This window comes from Amblyraja radiata, chromosome 7 (assembly GCF_010909765.2).
Source record: "Amblyraja radiata isolate CabotCenter1 chromosome 7, sAmbRad1.1.pri, whole genome shotgun sequence".
Classification (NCBI taxonomy): Eukaryota; Metazoa; Chordata; class Chondrichthyes; order Rajiformes; family Rajidae; genus Amblyraja; species Amblyraja radiata.
The window spans coordinates 79826377-79845298 of record NC_045962.1 but is presented as its reverse complement, the minus strand read 5'-3'; the positions used below and the strand labels follow the sequence as shown (position 1 = coordinate 79845298).

Here is an 18922-nt window from a genome sequence, read left to right as displayed (position 1 = left end):
GTCGACAGGATCGAACCCGGGTCTCTGGTGCTGCAAGTACTATAAGGAAGCAACTCTACCACTGTGCCACCATGGTCGCCTTTAAGCCTTAAAGCTTTAAGCTTTAATCTTTAAGCCTTAAGAAGCTTTTAGATAGGTGTACGGGCATGCAGGGAATGGAGGGGTATGGATGATGTGAACTCAGAGGGGATTAGTTTAATTTGTCATCATCTTCAGCACAGACAGGAACGAGTAGGTTAACCTATGATGAGCGTTTGTCGGCACTGGGCCTGTGCTCGCTGGAGTTTAGAAAAATGAGGGGGGATCTCATTGAAGCATACAGAATAGTGAAAGGCGTGGATGAGGAGAGGATGCTTCCACTAGAATAGAATAGAATAGAATAGAATAGAATGTCTTTTAGAATAGAATAGAATAGAATGCTATTTATTGTCATTCAAACCTGGGTTTGAACGAAATTCCATTTCTACAGTCTTTTACATTACAAACACAATCCAAGACCCACACTTAACACAGTTTACATAAACATCCATCACAGTGAGTCTCCAACATCTCCTCACTGTGATGGAAGGCAAAGTCTTTATCTCTTCCCTTTGTTCTTCTCCCGCGGTCCAGCAGTCCAACTGCTGCGTCGAGGCGACTGGGGCTCACGATCTTAAAGCCCCCGGCGGGTGATGGTAAGTCCCGCGGCCGTTTAAGCCGCGCCGATCGATGTTAGTCCCCCGACACCTCCGAGTCATTTAAACCCCGCGATTCCAGTGGGAGACCACCAGGGACCTACGAGCCCCCGATGTTCCTGTCCACCGGGCCTGCGGCCGGAGCCTCCAAAGCTCCGAAGTCGGGTCTCAGCCGTGTGCCACCACAGCTCTCCCCGCTCCAAAGTCGGCCAGCTCAGCGATGTCAGGTCCGCAGACTCCGCGACTGGAGCCCTCAGGTCAGTTCTGGCCGGAGGCTGCCGCCGGTGACTCCACGATGTTAGGCCCAACGCCAACGGAGACCCGACAGGTAAAAAGACGGGTCCACGTACAGGGAAGAGATTAAACGGTTTCCCCCACCCCACCTCCCCACATATACACAGCTAAAAAATAATAAAAATTCAAACCAAAAACATACATCTAACGGGACAAAAATGTAAAAAAAGGCAGTTGAGCCGCTGCCGTTATTCGTGGCCACACTCCAGATGTGTGGTGGCGGCTAGTGGGAGAGTTTAGGACTAGTCATAGCCTCAGAATTAAAGGACGTTCCTTTAGGAAGGAGATGAGGTGAAATTTATTTAGTTAGAGTTGCGGTGGAATTCATTGCCAGAGAAGGCTGCGGAGGCTGTCAATGGATATTTTCAAGGCGGAGACTGATAGATTTGTGATCAGTACGGGTGTCAGGGGTTATGGGGAGAAGGCAGAAGAATGGGGTTAGGAGGGATAGATAGATCAGCCATGATTAAATGGCGGAGTAGACTTGATGGGCCGAATGGCTTAATTCAGCTCCTATCACTAATGAACCACCCTCAGCACCACTCACTCCCCTTCACCATTCCACTTGATAAATCAGGGAGCCAATTTATTCCAACATGACCTCATCCAGCATGACTCCCCACAGATCTGCAGCTCAGCACTATTCTTAAGATGCAAAAGGAAAAATTAATCAGATGGTTCTCCACCCCCCGCCCCCACATCAAGGCCAATTATAAATACACACAGTACTTTTCCCTTCATTATCAGCAAACAAATAACACAAATAAAAACCAACAGCAGGTGAGTCCCAGATGATTGCTGTCCAAATCTACTCTTCTGCCTTTCCAACAGAATATTTTATGCTTATTAGACTAATTTCCGTCCTTGGAGCATGGCTGTCTGTTTTGTTCTAATCACGCCAGTGCTAATCCTTCCCTTCCTCCAAGACCATGCTTGTCTTCCTCTTGTAGTGCTCTAATCTCCCCTCTCCCTCTTAGCTCTAATCTTGTTTGGCTCAGTGTGTCCTGCGTTCCAGGAGATAATTAGCTGCCCGGAATGATTTGCCTGGAGCTGAGTGCCGCACTCCACACGGCCCAAACCCCGCCCTCGCCGTCTCCGCTGGCTGCTGCTGTTTAGTTCAGTTCAGTTCAGAGAAACGTTGCGGAAACAGGCCCTTTGGCCCAGCGAGTCCGTGCTGGCCAGCGATCACCGCACATTGTCACTGCCGATTAATGCAGAGTGGCACGGTGGCACAGCGGTAGAGTTGCTGCCTTACGGCCCTTGCAGCGCCGTTACCCTAATGCCCCTGTCCCACTTAGGAAACCTGAACGGAAACCTCTGGAGACTTTGCGCCCCACCCAAGGTTTCCGGAGGTTCCCGGAGGTTGCAGGTGGTTGCCGGAGGTTGCAGGTAGTGGAAGCAGGTAGGGAGACTGACAAAAACCTCCGGGAACCTCCGGGAACCGCACAGAAACCTTGGGTGGGGCGCAAAGTCTCCAGAGGTTTCTGTTTAGGTTTCCTAAGTGGGACAGGGGCATAACACTAACCTTAATACAAGGTGATTATAAGATAACTAAACCACTCTCGCCAACTAGGGAGCGGTCCGGATTTCCGGGGGGTGATTTCAAGCTCGCTCTCATAATTTGTCTGGATTATAGGAGGCACTGGATCACCAGTTGCTGGAAAATCGGTGGTGGACCAGTGTCACTAAGATAGACAATAAAAGTGCAGCACTGTTGTGTAGCGCTAGAGCTACGGTCTTACAGCGCCAGAGACCCGGGTTCGATCCTGACTACGGGTGCTATCTGTACTTTCTCCCCGTGATCTGCTTGGGTTTTCTCCGAGATCTCCAGTTTCCTCCCAACTCGCATTCCAAAGACGTGCAGATTTCCAGGTTAATTGGCTTGATGTATGTGTAGGATAATATGCGGGTTCGCTGGTCGGTATGGACTCGGTGGGTCGAAGGGCCTGTTTCCGCGCTGTATGACTAACCTAACTGTCCTACACACACTTGGGACAGTTTACACACTCGCCAAGCCAACTAACCTACAAACCTGTACCTCTTTGGAGCGTGGGAGGAAACCGAAGGTCTCGGAAAAAAACCCACGCTGGGAGAATGTGGAGAACGTACAAACTCCGTGCGGACAGCACCTGCAGTCAGGATTGAACCTGGGTCTCCAGCGCTGGAAGGCAGCAACTCTACCGCTGCGCCACCATGCCGCCCTTACCTGCGCTGATGTCAGTGGTGGTGATTTGGTGATGAATTACTTGTGCTGATGCCAGTGATGTGGTGATGAATTACCTGTGGTGATAATGTTAATATGCAGGGGTGTGGGTCCTTTGGAAATGGCAGGTATCCGTGAGAAACTGGGCTTCACTGATAGTGACAATACATTGCAAGGTGCTGGAGACCCATGTGGCCTAGCTGACTCCACCAAGTCTGGAACTGTGAAGAAGCTCCAGGAAGCTTCTGCCCATGTGACCCACCAGTTGCCACTAAGTCTGGGCTCCTCAAGGGTTTTCTGTTCTGTTTCATTGCACTGACACTTAACGCATGCTTGTGATTGGTTAGGTGAGTGTTATCTTTCTACCTTGTTTCAGTGTCTTCCCACCCGTACCTGTGATTGGTCCAGAGGGGTGGCCTCACTAAAGATGTTTCTTTAAGCATTGAAGTTGTTTCTACTTTGTTGCCACGTGTTAAAGGTGTTCCTATGAACTGTTCTGTGATTGGGTAAAGCAATTGCCACTCCATGTATTTTATCGGCGATTGGTTTGTAGGGGTTGCTCCCCCCCCCCCCTCGTACTTTCGCGTCATTAGCATCTAGGGGTGTAAAGATGATCTGGTTGATGGGGTGTTGTCTTCTCTTTCATTTCTGTCTACGCAAGGCTGTCACGGGCTTGAGTGAGTGGAGCAGAGTTGACCCACCGGTGTTGAATAAAAGGGTTTTGATTCTAGTGCTTGACTGACCCAGACTCGGGATAGAAGAACTGGAATTAACAATATCAGTGATGTGGTGATGAATTATGTGTGGTGATGTCAGTGATTTGGTGACGTGATGAATTACGTGTGGTGATGTCAGTGATTTGGTGACGTGATGAATTACGTGTGGTGATGTCAGTGATTTGGTGATGATTTACGTGTGGTGATGTCAGTGATTTGGCGATGTGATGAATTACTTGTGCGGATGTCAGTGATGTGGCGATGAATTACTTGTGCTGATGTCAGTGATGTGATGAATTACGTGTGGTGATGTCAGTGATCTGGCGATGACTTTCCTGTGCTGATGTCAGTGATGTCAGTGATGTGAATGAATTACGTGTGGTGATGTCAGTGATTTGGTGATGTGATGAATTAACTGTGCTGATGTCAGTGATGTGGCGATCACTTACCTGTGCTGATGTCAGTGATGTAGTGATGTGATGAATTACGTGTGGTGATGTCAGTGATGTAGTGATGTGATGAATTACGTGTGCTGATGTCAGTGATGTGAATGAACTACCTGTGCTGATCTCAGTGATGTGGTGATGTGGCGATGACTTACCTGTGCTGATGTCAGCCTGGCTCCACGACATCTTGTGGACGGTGATTTTGAGCTTCCCCTTGAGCAGGTAGATCTGCAACACTCCCGACCTGCCGTGGAACTCATTGTACAGCAGCAGCCCGTCCTTGTTCCAGGTGCGGAACTGGAAGCTCACCGAGAGACCATCCATTTGAGGCTTGCCGGGCAGCAGGAGGTAACTGCTGGAAGTCACGAAGGTGACTGGAACGATGTGCGGGTCGACACATGAGAAGGTCACATTGCCCTGGAAGAAATTGGAGAGGAGGGTGGGTCACACCATTGTTATCTGTTATTGTTATAGTCATAGAGTGATACAGCGTGGAAAAGGGCCCTTCGGCCCAAATTAGAAACATAGAAACATAGGTGCAGGAATAGGCTATTCGGCCCATCGAGCCAGCATCGCCATTCAGTATGATCATGGCTGATCATCCAAAATCAGTACCCTGCTCCTGCTTTCTCCCCATATCCCTTGATTCCGTTAACCCTAAGAGCTAAATCTAACTCTCTCTTGTACATCCAGTGAATTGGCCTCCACTGCCTTCCGTGGCAGGGGGGGGTAAAGTAAGCCAGTGAGGTCCGCTGCATCACTGTGCCGGGGATCACTGGTCAGCGTGGATTCGGTGGGCCGAAGGGCATGTTTCCACATTGTATCTCGAAAGTCTCAAGTCTAAAAGTAAATTCTAAAGTACAATGCTCTAATACGACCAGACAGTCCATTGAGTGTATATTGTTAATGGATTTCTAGGCAATTTGAATAAAATTTGCTCAAAGGACCCAGAGTATCATAGTTACCAAAGTAAATTCCATAGGTCGACACCACTGATTCAAAGACAAGAGTTCAATTCCCACCATAGCAGTTGGGGAATTTAAATTCAAGTAATTAAATCAATTTGACCTTCTTAAAAAAAGGCAAAGATTAGTAAGTGTGTTACTGTGTCTGCACTGGATTATTGTTCTTGGGTTGTTATTGTTCTTCAGAGATGGCAACTCCTCATAGATTAGTCACTATGTGAAAGGAGACTACTCAGCCCATCACGTCTATGATGTCCTCCAGCAATCCTATCAATAACAGGGGACAGTTTTAAGATGAGAGGGGAAAGTTTTAATAGGAAACAGAAGGGCACATTTTTCACACAGAGGGTGGTGGGATATGGAACAAACTGCCAGAGGGAGTAGTCGAGGCAGGTACAATAACAACATTTAAAAGGTATTTGGAAAGGTACATGGATAGGAAAGTTTTAGAGGGATATGTGTGCTAATGGGACTAGCTTAGATGGGACGTCTTAGTTAGCATGGAAGCTATGTTTCTATAACCAGAGGCCACAGTCTTAGAATAAAGGGGAAGCCATTTAAGACTGAGGTGAGAAAAAACTTTTTCACCCAGAGAATTGCGAATTTGTGGAATTCCCTGCCACAGAAGGCAGTGGAGGCCAAGTCACTGGATGAATTTAAGAGAGAGTTAGATAGAGCTTTAGGGGCTAGTGGAATCAAGGGATATGGGGAGAAGGCAAGCACGGGTTATTGATTGGGGATGATCGGCCATGATCACAATGAATGGCGGTGCTGGCTCGAAGGGCCGAATGGCCTCCTCCTGCACCTATTTTCTATGTTTCTAAAAGCTTTTCACTGTACCTCGGTACACGTGACAATAAACTAAACTAAACTGATTTCCCTCTATAATCACCCTGTAACCTATTCTTACCCACATGCCCATCAATTCCATTCTCCCCCTCCATTTTCAAAGTTGTATTAAATGACTAGCATATATTGAGTAGGAAGGAACTGCAGATGCTGGTTTAAACTGAAGATAGACACAGAATGCTGGAGTAACTCAGTGGGACAGGCAGCATCTCTGGAGAGTAGGAATGGGTGACGTTTCGGGTCGAAACCCTTCTTCAGACTGTCTGGCATAGATTTGGGATGGGGGAAGAGAAGGGAAATGCCCAAGAGAAATCCCATGCTGTGATTATAAGGTAACTAAACCACTCTCGCTAACTAGAGAGCGGTCTGTACTTCCGGGGGTGATTTCAAGTACGATCTTGTGGCGGCTCCTAAGGGTCGTGCCATCATACTGCCGAACCCCTCGGCACAGGAGTGGTGCAGTCCGGAGGCGGCCCTTAGCCGGAGGGTTTAAAAGGCAGGGGTTTGGGTGCCATCTTCCTCTAGTTTCGTCCTCCCTACAACCGGGAGGAATATAATAAAGGTGCTTCTCGAAACTCTGGACTTCGTGCCTCCTTTCGTGACCCGCGCACCACAATCTGATAATTCTGTCCTGATTAAAGGAGGTGGAAAATCAGTGGTGGACCAGTGCCACTAAGATAGACAATAAAAGGGTAGCACTGTGGTGCAGCGTTAGAGCTACGGTCCTACATTGCCAGAGACCCGGGTTCGATCCTGACTATGGGTGCTGTCTGTACGGAGTTTGTACGTTCTCTCTGTGACTGCGTAGGTTTTCTCCGGTTTCCACTACACTCCAAAGGCGTTGGGGATCTGCCTTTATTTATGTTTTACTTTTATTTATTTACTTATTTTTGTTTACACAAATGTTGATGACCTCACAGGACGGTTGATGCATGATGAATGAGTGTGTTCTGAACCCTCTGACATGTTGTGGGTATGTATGGGCTTGCGCCTTGGAAGAATGTAGAGGTATTGCTGTCAAAGTGTGCATCTGCATTTGTGATATGTTGTATTGTGAGCACATCATCTGCCAAGGGGAGTTCAGGGAGGGTGGGTGAGGGTGACTTTGTTGTTATATATAAAAAACAAAATGGAGGGAAATGTAATGCATTAGGTCAGCTGTATTGTATCTTTCCTTCAATAAAAATATTTATTATAAGACGTACAGATTTGTAGGTGAATTGCTTTGGTATTAAAATTGTAAATCATCCCTAGTGTGTGTAGGATAGTGTTAATATGTGGGGATCGCTGGCCGGCGTGGACTCGGTGGGCCGAGGGGCCTGTTTCCAGCGCTGTAAACTAAGCAATGGACTGCTTCCGCAAAAACATGAAGGCAAATTGCAAAATAATTTGAAATGTAAGTCCGAAAATAATTCTTAGGCAAAGGGTGTTTTGAAGGGGAATTGACGTACATGAGAAATTAGTTACTTCCATGGGCAATGAATATTAAAACTGTGAAGGGAACGGACTCAGAATCTCAATGGGCCGAGTGTTTGGTTGTGGGCAGTGATATTGTACACGGACAGCCATTTGAGTTGGTTATTTGGTACAATGTGGGTTTAATGATGCGTGCCATTAACTGCAACTCAAGCCCTGTGCCAAACCACATCTTAAAAATGCTCCGATGATTTTTATTATCCTCTCTGCGTAAAGTTAGGCAATAAAACAGTCATTTGCACCGACACCGCTGCAAAATGTCACGTGCAGAGGCTTCTTATGCTCGAGAATCGGAAGCGGCCTCATGAAATAAAAATAAAGACCATCCCACATCAGAGGTGTTAAAGTCAGCATCTACTGAAACAAAACCCTTCTGCATATCCCGATATTATGCCAAGGTAAACTAATCTCATCTGCCTGTACGTGATCAATATCGCTCCATTCCCTGCTTCGTTTCACGGCACTGGGCCTCTACTTGCTGGAGTTTAGAAGGATGTTCCGCAGGAGCCGGTGCTGGGGCCGCTACTCCTCACGTTGCGTATTCATGATTTGGACGAGGGGATTGATGGCTTTGTGGCCAAGTTTGCGGATGATACGTAAACAGGTGGGAGCAGTGCTTCCACCCCTCAACAATAAATTTCCAGAAATAGAATCCCAAATTACCTGGAATTTGATGGTATTTCCTGAAATTTTCCAAAATCTTCCTGCGTGCTATTTGTTTTTTTCGCGGGCACACAAAGAAGACCAAGGCAAAACGGATCTATGTAACTGCACCGTATCTGCCTGCTTCTGTTACTCACTTGTACAGTGTTATGCAAGGCAGCTTTCGTTGCCTCCAACAGCTTTCATTGTCTTCGTTTTTTCAACCTGCTATCATGTCATGTCTCATGCTCTCAGTCTCTGCTCCCTCCCTCGCCTTTCACTCCCTCCCTCTTTCTTTCTCTGTCCCTCCCTCCCTCCCCCTTTCCATCCCTCCCTCCCCCTTTCCATCCCTCCCTCCCCCACCTCTCTTCCTCCCTCTCTCTCTCCCCCTTCCTTTTTTCTCTCCATCTCTCCCTCTCTTATTCCCTCCCTCCCTCTCCCTCCCTCCCTCTCCCCTCCTCCCTCTCCCTCTCCCTCCTCTCTCCCTCCCTCCTTCTCCCTCTCTCTCTTCCTCCCCTGTTCCTCATATCCCTCCCTTCAACCCTCCCTCCCCCCCTCCCTCCCTCCCCCCCACTCCCACTCTACCTCCCCTCTCTCTACCTCCCCTCTCTCCACCCCTCCCTCTCTCCACCCCTCCCTCTCTGCCCCTTGAGCCCAGCCACGGTTCTTTAAAATCAAGGCCAATCCCAATGTAACTGCAATCCCACCGCCCACTGGTGAATTTTCACCAAAGGCTTATCCAGAATTCTACCACTGCCTGAAAAATAATCAAAGGCTTAACTTCCACTGAGAAAGAGAATTTCAAAGACTCATTGTTATACGAGAATTTTCCTGAACAGTCTGTGACCCATAGCGCTGTGGCCATAGTGCTATGCTTGAAGCCCATAGCGGTATGTTTAAAGCCCATAGCGCTATCTTTAAAGCATCCGGTGGCGCTATATTTAGAACCCATAGCGCTGTAGCCGACAGCTCTCTGTTTAAATTCCAAAACGCGTTAAACTGACAGCGCTCCGTTTAAACCTTTGAGCGCCAAACTGGCAGTGCGGTATGTATTAACTTTTTGCACCCCTTCGCGCTCCGGATGCGGAAATTTCCCGAAATTATTCAATTTCCCTAAAATTACCCGGACAACCAGAATTTCACAAATTTCGGGTAATTTCCTTCAAAGTGGAAACACAGGGTGGAAGGGCAGGTAGTGTCGAGAGACTGGGGACCCTGCAGAATAACTTGGACAGGTTGGGAGAATGGGCAGAGAAGTGGCAGATGGAATATAGTGCAGCAAAGTGTGGAGTCATGCACTTTGGTTGTAGGAATAAAGGCGTAGACTATTTTCTAAATGTGGCGAGAATCCAGAAATCGGAGGTGCAAAGGGACTTGGGAGTGCTGGTGCAGGATTCCCAAAAAGTCAATCTGCAAGTCGAATCGGAAGTAAAGAAAGCAAACTCAATGCTAGCACTTATTTCAAGAAGGCTTGTATACGAAAACTGGGATGTAATGCTGAGGCGCTGTTAGGCCGCATTTGGAATATTGTGAGCCATTCTGGGCACCATATCTGAGGAAGGATGTACTGGCTCTGGAGAGAGTCCAAAGGAGGTTTACAAGAAAAATCACAGCAAGTGACTAGATTAATATATTAAGAATGTTTGTCATCACCGGGCCTGGACTCACTGCAGTTTAGAGAATGAGCGGGAACCTCATTGAAACATACAGAATAGTGAAAGGCTTGGATAGAGTGGATAGTGTGGAATAACCCCGGCCATAGTGGAGGGACAGGCCTTAACACTGAGCACTCAGGAGGTACAGTGCGCTCTGCGTAGGATCAATCCACGCAAGGCTGCAGGCCCGGATGGAGTACAGGGAAGAGTATTAAAGGACTGTGCTGGAGAGCTGGCGGAGGTATTCACGAGAATCTTCAATCTATCTCTATCTCTGGCAACGGTCCCCAAGTGCCTGAAAACAGCCACCATAGTGCCGGTGCTGAAAAAGTCCAAAATCACCAACCTCAACGACTACCGGCCGGTTGCCCTAACTCCAATCCCAATGAAGTGCTTCGAAAGGCTGGTCCTCTCCCATATTAAATCCAGCATCCCTGCCTCACTGGACTCCCATCAATTTGCATACAGGGCAAATAGATCGACAGAGGATGCCATCTCTCTGGCCCTTCACACTGTCCTGACTCACCTGGACAGACAGGGCACGTATGTGAGGATGCTCTTCATTGACTATAGCTCTGCATTCAATACGGTCATCCCCACCAAGCTCACCAACAAACTCCACCAGCTAGGCCTCAGCTCACCGATATGCGCTTGGATCCTGAACTTTCTCACGGAGCGACCGCAGGCAGTGAGACTGGGCCCGCACCTGTCCTCCACCATCACCCTGAGCACCGGCACACCACAGGGTTGTGTACTAAGCCCCATGCTCTACTCCCTCTTCACTCACGACTGTGTCCCTGCATTCGACACCAACACCATCGTGAAGTTTGCAGACGACACAACAGTGATTGGGCTGATCACCAACGGTGATGAAACAAACTAGAGAGCGGAGGTGCAGAACCTGGCGGACTGGTGCGCCAATAACAACTTGGCACTAAACACCTCCAAGACCAAGGAGCTGATTATTGACTTCAGGAGGTCCCATTCTGGAGAATACGCCCCAATCTCCATTTACGGGGAAAGTGTGGAGAGAGTGTCCAGCTTTAAGTTTCTGGGCACTCACATTTCAGAAGACCTCACATGGTCCACAAACACCGCCGCGCTGGTCAAGAAGGCATAGCAACGACTGTTCTTCCTGAGGACATTAAAAAAGACTGGTCTGCCCCAACAGCTGCTGACAACGTTCTACCGCTGCACCACAGAGAGCATACTAACGTATGGCATCTCTGTGTGGTATCTCAGCTGCACGGAGGCGGAGAGGAGAGCTCTTCAGCGCGTCGTCAACAGAGCGCAGCGAATCATCGGGACAGAGCTACCAGCCTTGGAGGGCATCTACCGCACGCGGTGCCTCAGGAAGGCCCTCAGCATCCATAAGGACTCATCACACCCCTGCCACGGTCTGTTTCAACTACTTCCCTCCCGCAGACGTTACAAGGCCTTCTACGCCCGAACCTCTAGACTCAGGAACAGTTTTATCCCAAGATCTATAGCGGCTCTGAACCGGCCCTAATGAGTGCGCCCCCCACCCACTCCCTTTGGACAGTCTCCCTCAGATGGTCACGTCAATCATTTCAGCTTACTTATTTATGTATTGTATTTATTTACCTTTCTTGTACATCAGTGGAGCTGCATACTAAATCTCGTTGCACTGACGTGCAATGACAATAAAATATATATTATTATTATTATTATTATTATGTGGAGAGGATGTTTCCACTAGTGGGAGAGTCTAGGACTAGATCTCATGGCCTCAGAATTAAAGGACATTATTTTAGGAAGGAGATGAGGAGGAATTTCTTCCGTCAGAGGGTGATGAATCTGTGGAATTCTTTGCCAGGGAAGGCTGTGGAGGCCAAGTCAGTGGATATTTTTAAGGCAGTGATAGATAGATTCTTGATTAGTACAGGTGTCAGGTTCTGGGAAGAAGGCAGAAAAATGGGGTGAGAAGTTACCCCTACATCCAGAATGTGTGTGTGTGTTGTACTGGAGATAAAATCAATTCTGCGTTCCATTCTAGGGTTAAATTTGTTCTACTGGAGCACACTCAAGCATTATTATACCATTTAAATTGTATCTTCTTTTAACTTGCATCGTTCTGTTAAATTCTGCATTATTAATTGGCCTTCAGGATTCCACTCCTGACTTGTGGTCGGCTATGGCTTAAACAGGGATGTAATGAAATAAGGAGTAAGCCATTTAGAACGGAGACGAGGGAACACTTTTTCTCACAGAGAGTTGTGAGTCTGTGGAATTCTCTGCCTCAGAGGGCGGTGGAGGCAGGTTCTCTGGATACTTTCAAGAGAGAGCTAGATAGGGCTCTTAAAGATAGCGGAGTCAGGGGATATGGGGGAGCAGGCAGGAACAGGGTACTGATCGGGGATGATCAGCCATGATCACATTGAATGGCGGTGCTGGCACGAAGGGCAGAATGACTTACTCCTGCACCTATTGTCTATTGTCTTTTGTCTATTGTCTATTAAAATTGGAGAGTCTGATAATTCACAATTTGGGTGGCACATTGGCGCAGCTGGTAGAGCTACTGCCTCACAGCACCGGGGACATGGGTTCGATCTTGACCATTGGAGTTTGAGTTTTATAAGTACTCATGCTTTTATAAACTATTTGTGCATGAATTGCCAATAAAAAGGGTGCATCATGTGTATATTTTAGTTTAGTTTATTGTCATGTTCACCGAGGAACAGTGAAAAACTTTTGTTGCGTGCTAACCAGTCAGCGGAAAGACAATACATGATTACAATTGAGCCGCTCGTAGTGTACAGTTGCATGGTAAAGGGAATAACGTGAATAATTTTTAGTTTAGTGCAAGATAAAGTCCAGTAATGTCCAATCAAAGATAGTCCGAGGGACTCCCATGAGGCGGGCAGTGGTTCAAGACTGCTCTCTGGTTGTGGTAGGGTGATTCAGTTGAGAAGAAACAGCTGAGAAGAAACTGTCCCTGAATCTGGAGGTGTGTGGTTTCACACTTCTGTCCAGAGGGGAGATGAGGGTGTTGAATGGGAGAAGGTTGGAGATCTCAGGTGCTGTCTGAGTGCAGTTTGAACGTTGTCCCTGTGGGTTCTTCAACATGGATTTCCTTCCAGTGCTCTGGGTTTCCTCCCACATCCTAAAATGGGATTTGCAGATCAATTGGCCTCGATAAAATATTCCCTAGTGTGCACGGCATGGATGAGAAAGTGGGATAACATAGAATTAGTGTGAAAGGGCGATCGGATGGTGAGCATGGACATGCAGTGCTGAGAAGCCTGTTTCCATGATGTATCTCTTAACTATCTCTTATCTCATCAGCAGCGGCACGGTGGCACAGCGGTAGAGTTGCTGCCTGACAGCACTTGCAGCATCAGAGACCCGGGATCGATCCCGACTATGGGTGCTATCTGTGCGGAGTTTGTACATTCTCCTCGTGACTGCTTGGGTTTTCTTTGAGATCTGTGGTTTCCTCCCACACTCCAAACTCATACAGGTTTGTAGGTTAATTGGCTTGTTATAAATGTAAATTGTTTCCAGTGGGTGTAGGATAGTGTTAATGTGCTGGGATCGCAGGTCGATGGGGACTGTGTGGGCCAAAGGGTCTGTTTCCGCGCTGTATCTCTAAACTAAACTAAAAGTAAACTAAACCAGGGTTTGCATTGAAAAGGTTTGCATCTTACCTTATAATAAACCTGGTGTTATAAAAATTATTGCAAAAAATGTATTAGAGTCATAGAGTGACACAGCGTGGAAACAGGCCCTTCGGCCCAATTTACTCATACAGGCCAACATGTCCCAGCTACACTTATAACCATATAACCATATAACAATTACAGCACGGAAACAGGCCATCTCGGCCCTACAAGTCCGTGCCGAACAATTATTTTCCCTTAGTCCCACCTGCCTGCACTCATACCATAACCCTCCATTCCCTTCTCATCCATATGCCTATCCAATTTATTTTTAAATCATACCAACGAACCTGCCGCCACCACTTCCACTGGAAGCTCATTCCACACCGCTACCACTCTCTGAGTAAAGAAGTTCCCCCTCATGTTACCCCTAAACTTCTGTCCCTTCATTCTGAAGTCATGTCCTCTTGTTTGAATCTTCCCTATTCTCAAAGGGAAAAGCTTGTCCACATCAACTCTGTCTATCCCTCTCTTCATTTTAAAGACCTCTATCAAGTCCCCCCTTAACCTTCTGCGCTCCAGAGAATAAAGACCTAACTTATTCAACCTTTCTCTGTAACTTAGTTGTTGAAACCCAGGCAACATTCTAATAGATCTCCTCTGTACTCTATTTTGTTGACATCCTTCCTATAATTGGGCGACCAAAATTGTACACCATACTCCAGATTTGGTCTCACCAATACCTTGTACAATTTTAACATTACATCCCAGCTTCTATACTCAATGCTCTGATTTATAAAGGCTAGCATACCAAAAGCTTTCTGCCTGTCTGCCTGCATTTGGTCCATATACCTCCAAACCTGTCCTATCCATGTACCTGTCTAACTGTTTCTTAAACGTTGGGATCGTGCCAGCCTCAACTACCTCCTCTGGCAGTTTGTTCCACACCCTTTGTGTGGAAAAGTTAACCCTCAGATTCCTATTAAATCTTTTTCTCTTCACCTTAATCCTGTGTCCTCCGGTCCTCGATTCACATACTCTGAGCAAGAGACTCCATGCATCTCACCTCTCTCACCCAGAGAGTTGTGCATTTATGGAATTCTCTGCCTCAGAAGGCAGTGGAGGCCAATTCTCTGGATGCTTTCAAGAGATAGTGAGATAGAGCTCTTAAAAATAGAGGGGATACTTTAGGTTTAAGGTGAAGTCAGGGGATATGGCGACAAGGCAGGAACGGGGTACTGATTGTGGATGATCAGCCATGATCATAATGAATGGCGGTGCTGGCTTGAAGGGCCGAATGGCCTACTGCTGCACCTATTGTCTATTATCTATTGTCTACTTATCCATTCAACACCTGCTTTGAATTTGCCCCATTGCTTTTGACTTTTTGCTGAGAGAAATAGCTGTTTGCCATCTAAGGTCTTCATTATTTTATATACCTCAATTAGATCTCGCTCAGACTTGAGTCTTGAGAAGGGTTCCGTCTGAAGGTTACAGTCTGTAGAAAGGTTCCGACCCGAAACGTCACCTATACTTTTTCTCCAGAGATGCTGCCTGACCCGCTGAGTTACTCCAGCATTTTGTGTCTACTGTATATATGGTATTATCTGACTGATTGGATAGCATGCACAACAAAGCTTTTCACTGTACCCTCAGTACCTGTGACAATAATAAACTTAAACCATAGAAAAAATGTATTTGAATCCTATCCAGGGCATCTCATCTTCCCTGTAATGGGGTGACCAGAACAGTCTGCAGTTCTCCAGATGTGGTCGAACAAGAGTGGCACTAAAATGTCTCAGGTTTCTTAGGATCACGACATGTTATCAAAACATCTAGTACACGCATTAATCTTGACAGAGGACATCTAGTGTACCATGAGGCCAGCTGATGAATAAGATCAGAGAGGTATCGTTAACCATTGAGCTACGCTGGACTGTGAGATTCTAGGCTGCACACTGATAACGCAATGGTTATTCTTGTCAGCACAGAAATAGAATGGGATGATTAATGCCCTCGCAGCATGGCAAATCTTTTTGACAACTGCAACCAGCGATCTCACAAGCAACCATTGTGGATTAACATTTTAATGAGTGATCAATCATAATAATTGCGATTCTTTGCAGCACACACCCATGCAGCGGCTCGGATCTTCAGAGAATGACATTTCGCTATCAGTCATTTCTGGCAAGATCTAAGGATCAGGGCGTAAAAAGAAAACAAAACTGATAAAGATAAGCAACCATTGCTCAATGCGTAAATGGCCGATTAATAGTGGCAATCGATTGCAGAATGAAGAATAACTCTGAAAGTCGTCACACTCTGAAACAATAGTGTGCATTTATATTGTACTTTAAACATAGCAAGAGATATTTGAAAGAGTTAAGAGTCAAGAGTGTTTTAGAGTCTTAGAGTCATACAGTGTGGAAACAGGTCCTTCGGCCCAACTTGCCCACATCGGCTAACGTGTCCCAGACTGCACTAGTCCCACATGCCCGCGTTTGGTCCATATCCCTCCAAACCTGTCCTATCCATGTCTGAAGAAGGGTTTCGGCCCAAAACGTCGCCTATTTCCTTCGCTCCATAGATGCTGCTGCACCCGCTGAGTTTCTCCAGCAATTTTGTGTACTATCCATGTACTTGTCTGACCGTTTCTTAAATGGTGGGATACACTCTGCCTCAACTACCTCCTCAGGCAGCTTGCTCTATACACCCACCACTCATTGTGTGAAAAGGTTACCCCTCAGATTCTTATTAAACTTTTTCACTTTCACCTTGAACCTACAGTATGTCCTCTGGTCCTCCGAGCAGGAGAATCTGTGTAGCTACCTGATCTGTTCCTTTCATGATTGTAAACACCTATATAAGATCGTCCCTCATCCTCCTGCACTCCAAGGAATAGTTTTACTCCAAGAGTGTTTTATTATCAAATGTTCCGAAATGGAACAATGAAATGCTTACTTGCAGCAGTCTCCCAATAAAATGACACTGAAAAAATTAGAGCAATAGCCAATTCTGATGTACGTCAATGAGATACATTCCCTGGAGGGATTTAATAAGGAGAGAGAATTGCCAGGACCCAAGGACCTGAGATTTGGAGAGAAGTTGAGCAGGCTGGATGATTGATAGATGATCAGGTCTAGAGAAAGTCAGGAATTAAAAAAAAAACATGCAATATTATGAAGAAAAGGTGGAGAGAACAAAGGAAACAAAGAGTATGACAGGAGAGACAGTGACCTACCAGGCGTCACCATTACGTCTCATACAATCTTTCCAGAGCTCCCCTTTCACATACCTTCCATTTTGCCCTCTCTGCTCCATTCCCTATTTCTCTACATGGAGCAGTACAGCACAAGAACAGGCCCTTCAATGTCTGTGGAATTCTCTGCCTCAGCGGGCGGTGGAGGCCGGTTCTCTGGTCCTTTACTTTGCACTAATCCTTATTCCATTTATCCTGTATCTGTACACTGTGGACGGCTCAATTGTAATCTTGTACAGCTAGATAGGGCTCTTAAAGATAGCGGAGTCAGGGGATATGGGGAGAAGGCAGGAACGGGGTACTGATTGGGGATGATCAGCCATGATCACATTGAATGGTGGTGCTGGCTCGAAGGGCCGAATGGCCTACTCCTGCACCTATTGTCTATTGTACCAAACATGGTGCCAAGTTAAACTAATCTCTGCCTGCACGTACTCTCTATCCCTCCATTCCCTGTACATCCGTGTGCCCATGTAAAACACTCTCACTGTATATGCTGCTGTTGTATCTGCCTCCACTACCGACCCTGACAGCACATTCCAGGCACACACCACTCTCCATGTAACAAAAGTCACCCAGCACATCTCCATTAAAGTTTGCTCCTCTCACCTCAAAGCTTTGCCCTCTAATCTTTGTCATTTCCACCCTTGATTAGTACAGGTGTCAGAGGTTATGGGGAGGAGGCAGGAGAATGGGGTTAGGAGGGAGATATAGATCAGCCATGATTGAACGGCGAAGTTGACTTGATGGACCGAATGGCCTAATTCTACTCCTATCCCTTATGACCTGGGGGGGGAAAAAAGATCTGTCTGTTTATCCTATCTCTTCCAGGTTCTGACTGTCCACATTATCAATGCATCTGAAAATTTGTTTCATCCTTAACTTTTCCAACTCTGATGGAAGGCCATTGACTTAAAGCACCATTTCACTCACCACTTGATGCTTGACCAGCTGAGTATATCCAAAATTCCCTATTTGTATTCCCATTATCCAGCATTTGCAGCTTTGTCGATTTTTTGTTTACGATGGAAGTGTATCTGTTTTCCATCAAACGGTGTTAATTATGGAGAAACAAGGAACTGCAGACACTTGTTTATGGAAAAGGACACAAAGTGCTGGAGTAACTCTGCAGGCCAAGCAGCATGTGGAGGAAGGAAACCAGTAATGGTCTAAACCGAAGATGGACACAAAATGCTGGAGTAACCCAGCGGGACAGGCAGCATCTCTGGAGAACATGGACAGGTGACGTTTCAGGTGGGATCCTTCTTGAATGAATGAAAACTTTATTGTCATTCAGATATACACCTAGACACAGTGCACCTTGAACGAAATTTCGTTGCATTTGACTCTCTAATCTGGTAAATAGTAAAAGTAAAAGTGCTAGGTGCGTCCATAAAAATGCCTCATGTGCATGGTTCTGTAAAATAAATATATATAAAAAGTTTTTTAAAAAGTGTCGATATTTAAAAAGTTCTAGCCTCGGTTTTGTTGATTGTTCAGTAATCTTATGGCCTGGGGGATGAAGCTGTTGCAGAACCTGGTTGTCCCGCTCTTCATGCTGCGGTACCTCCTCCCAGAGTTAAGCAGTAGAAACAGTCCAAATTGTGGGTGTGTGGGGGCTCTGTTAATTCTTCAGGAGTTCTCCAGGTTCTGACTCAAAATGTCAACTATCCATGTTCTCCTGAGATGCTGCCTAACCTGCTGCGTAATCACAGCACTTGGTGCCAATATGCACTTGGTTATAACTTGGTTTCATCAAGATATTCATTGCTTCCCATAGATACATTGCTTCTCACAGTTGAATTGAACACGCTCCTTACCACAACATGTATCTGAGGCTTGCGTCTCTTGGCGAGATCAATAATATTCACTCCATTGTAGTAGAGATTTTCAATGCAGCCATGGAAGTTCTTCCTTAGGAAGGTCACCGACTTGCCTGGAACTGGAATCCCTCCAAAGCTGAGCTTTAGATCAACAAACAAAAGAATGAAAAAGGTTGTTAAGTCACTTGATGATAATAAATAAACCATTCCCTACCTTTTACAGGTCTTCAAGTCATTAGCCAATCCTTCATATATTACCCACTCAGTGTGACTAAATTAGCAGCAAGTACACTTGGGGCA

At 46.4% G+C, this 18922-nt stretch overlaps 1 protein-coding gene across 1 annotated transcript in view; it reads right to left on the bottom strand.

The window, feature by feature from the left end:
• LOC116975561 (contactin-associated protein-like 5) overlaps positions 1-18922 on the bottom strand; it is a 1077365-nt gene that overhangs the window by 492855 nt on the left and 565588 nt on the right. The window contains exons 7-8 of the mRNA XM_033024848.1: positions 18620-18763; positions 4489-4750 (exon numbers count right to left, since the gene is read on the bottom strand). Of these exons, the coding sequence (XP_032880739.1) occupies positions 4489-4750; positions 18620-18763 (406 nt within the window). The remainder of the gene's footprint in view (positions 1-4488; positions 4751-18619; positions 18764-18922) is intronic.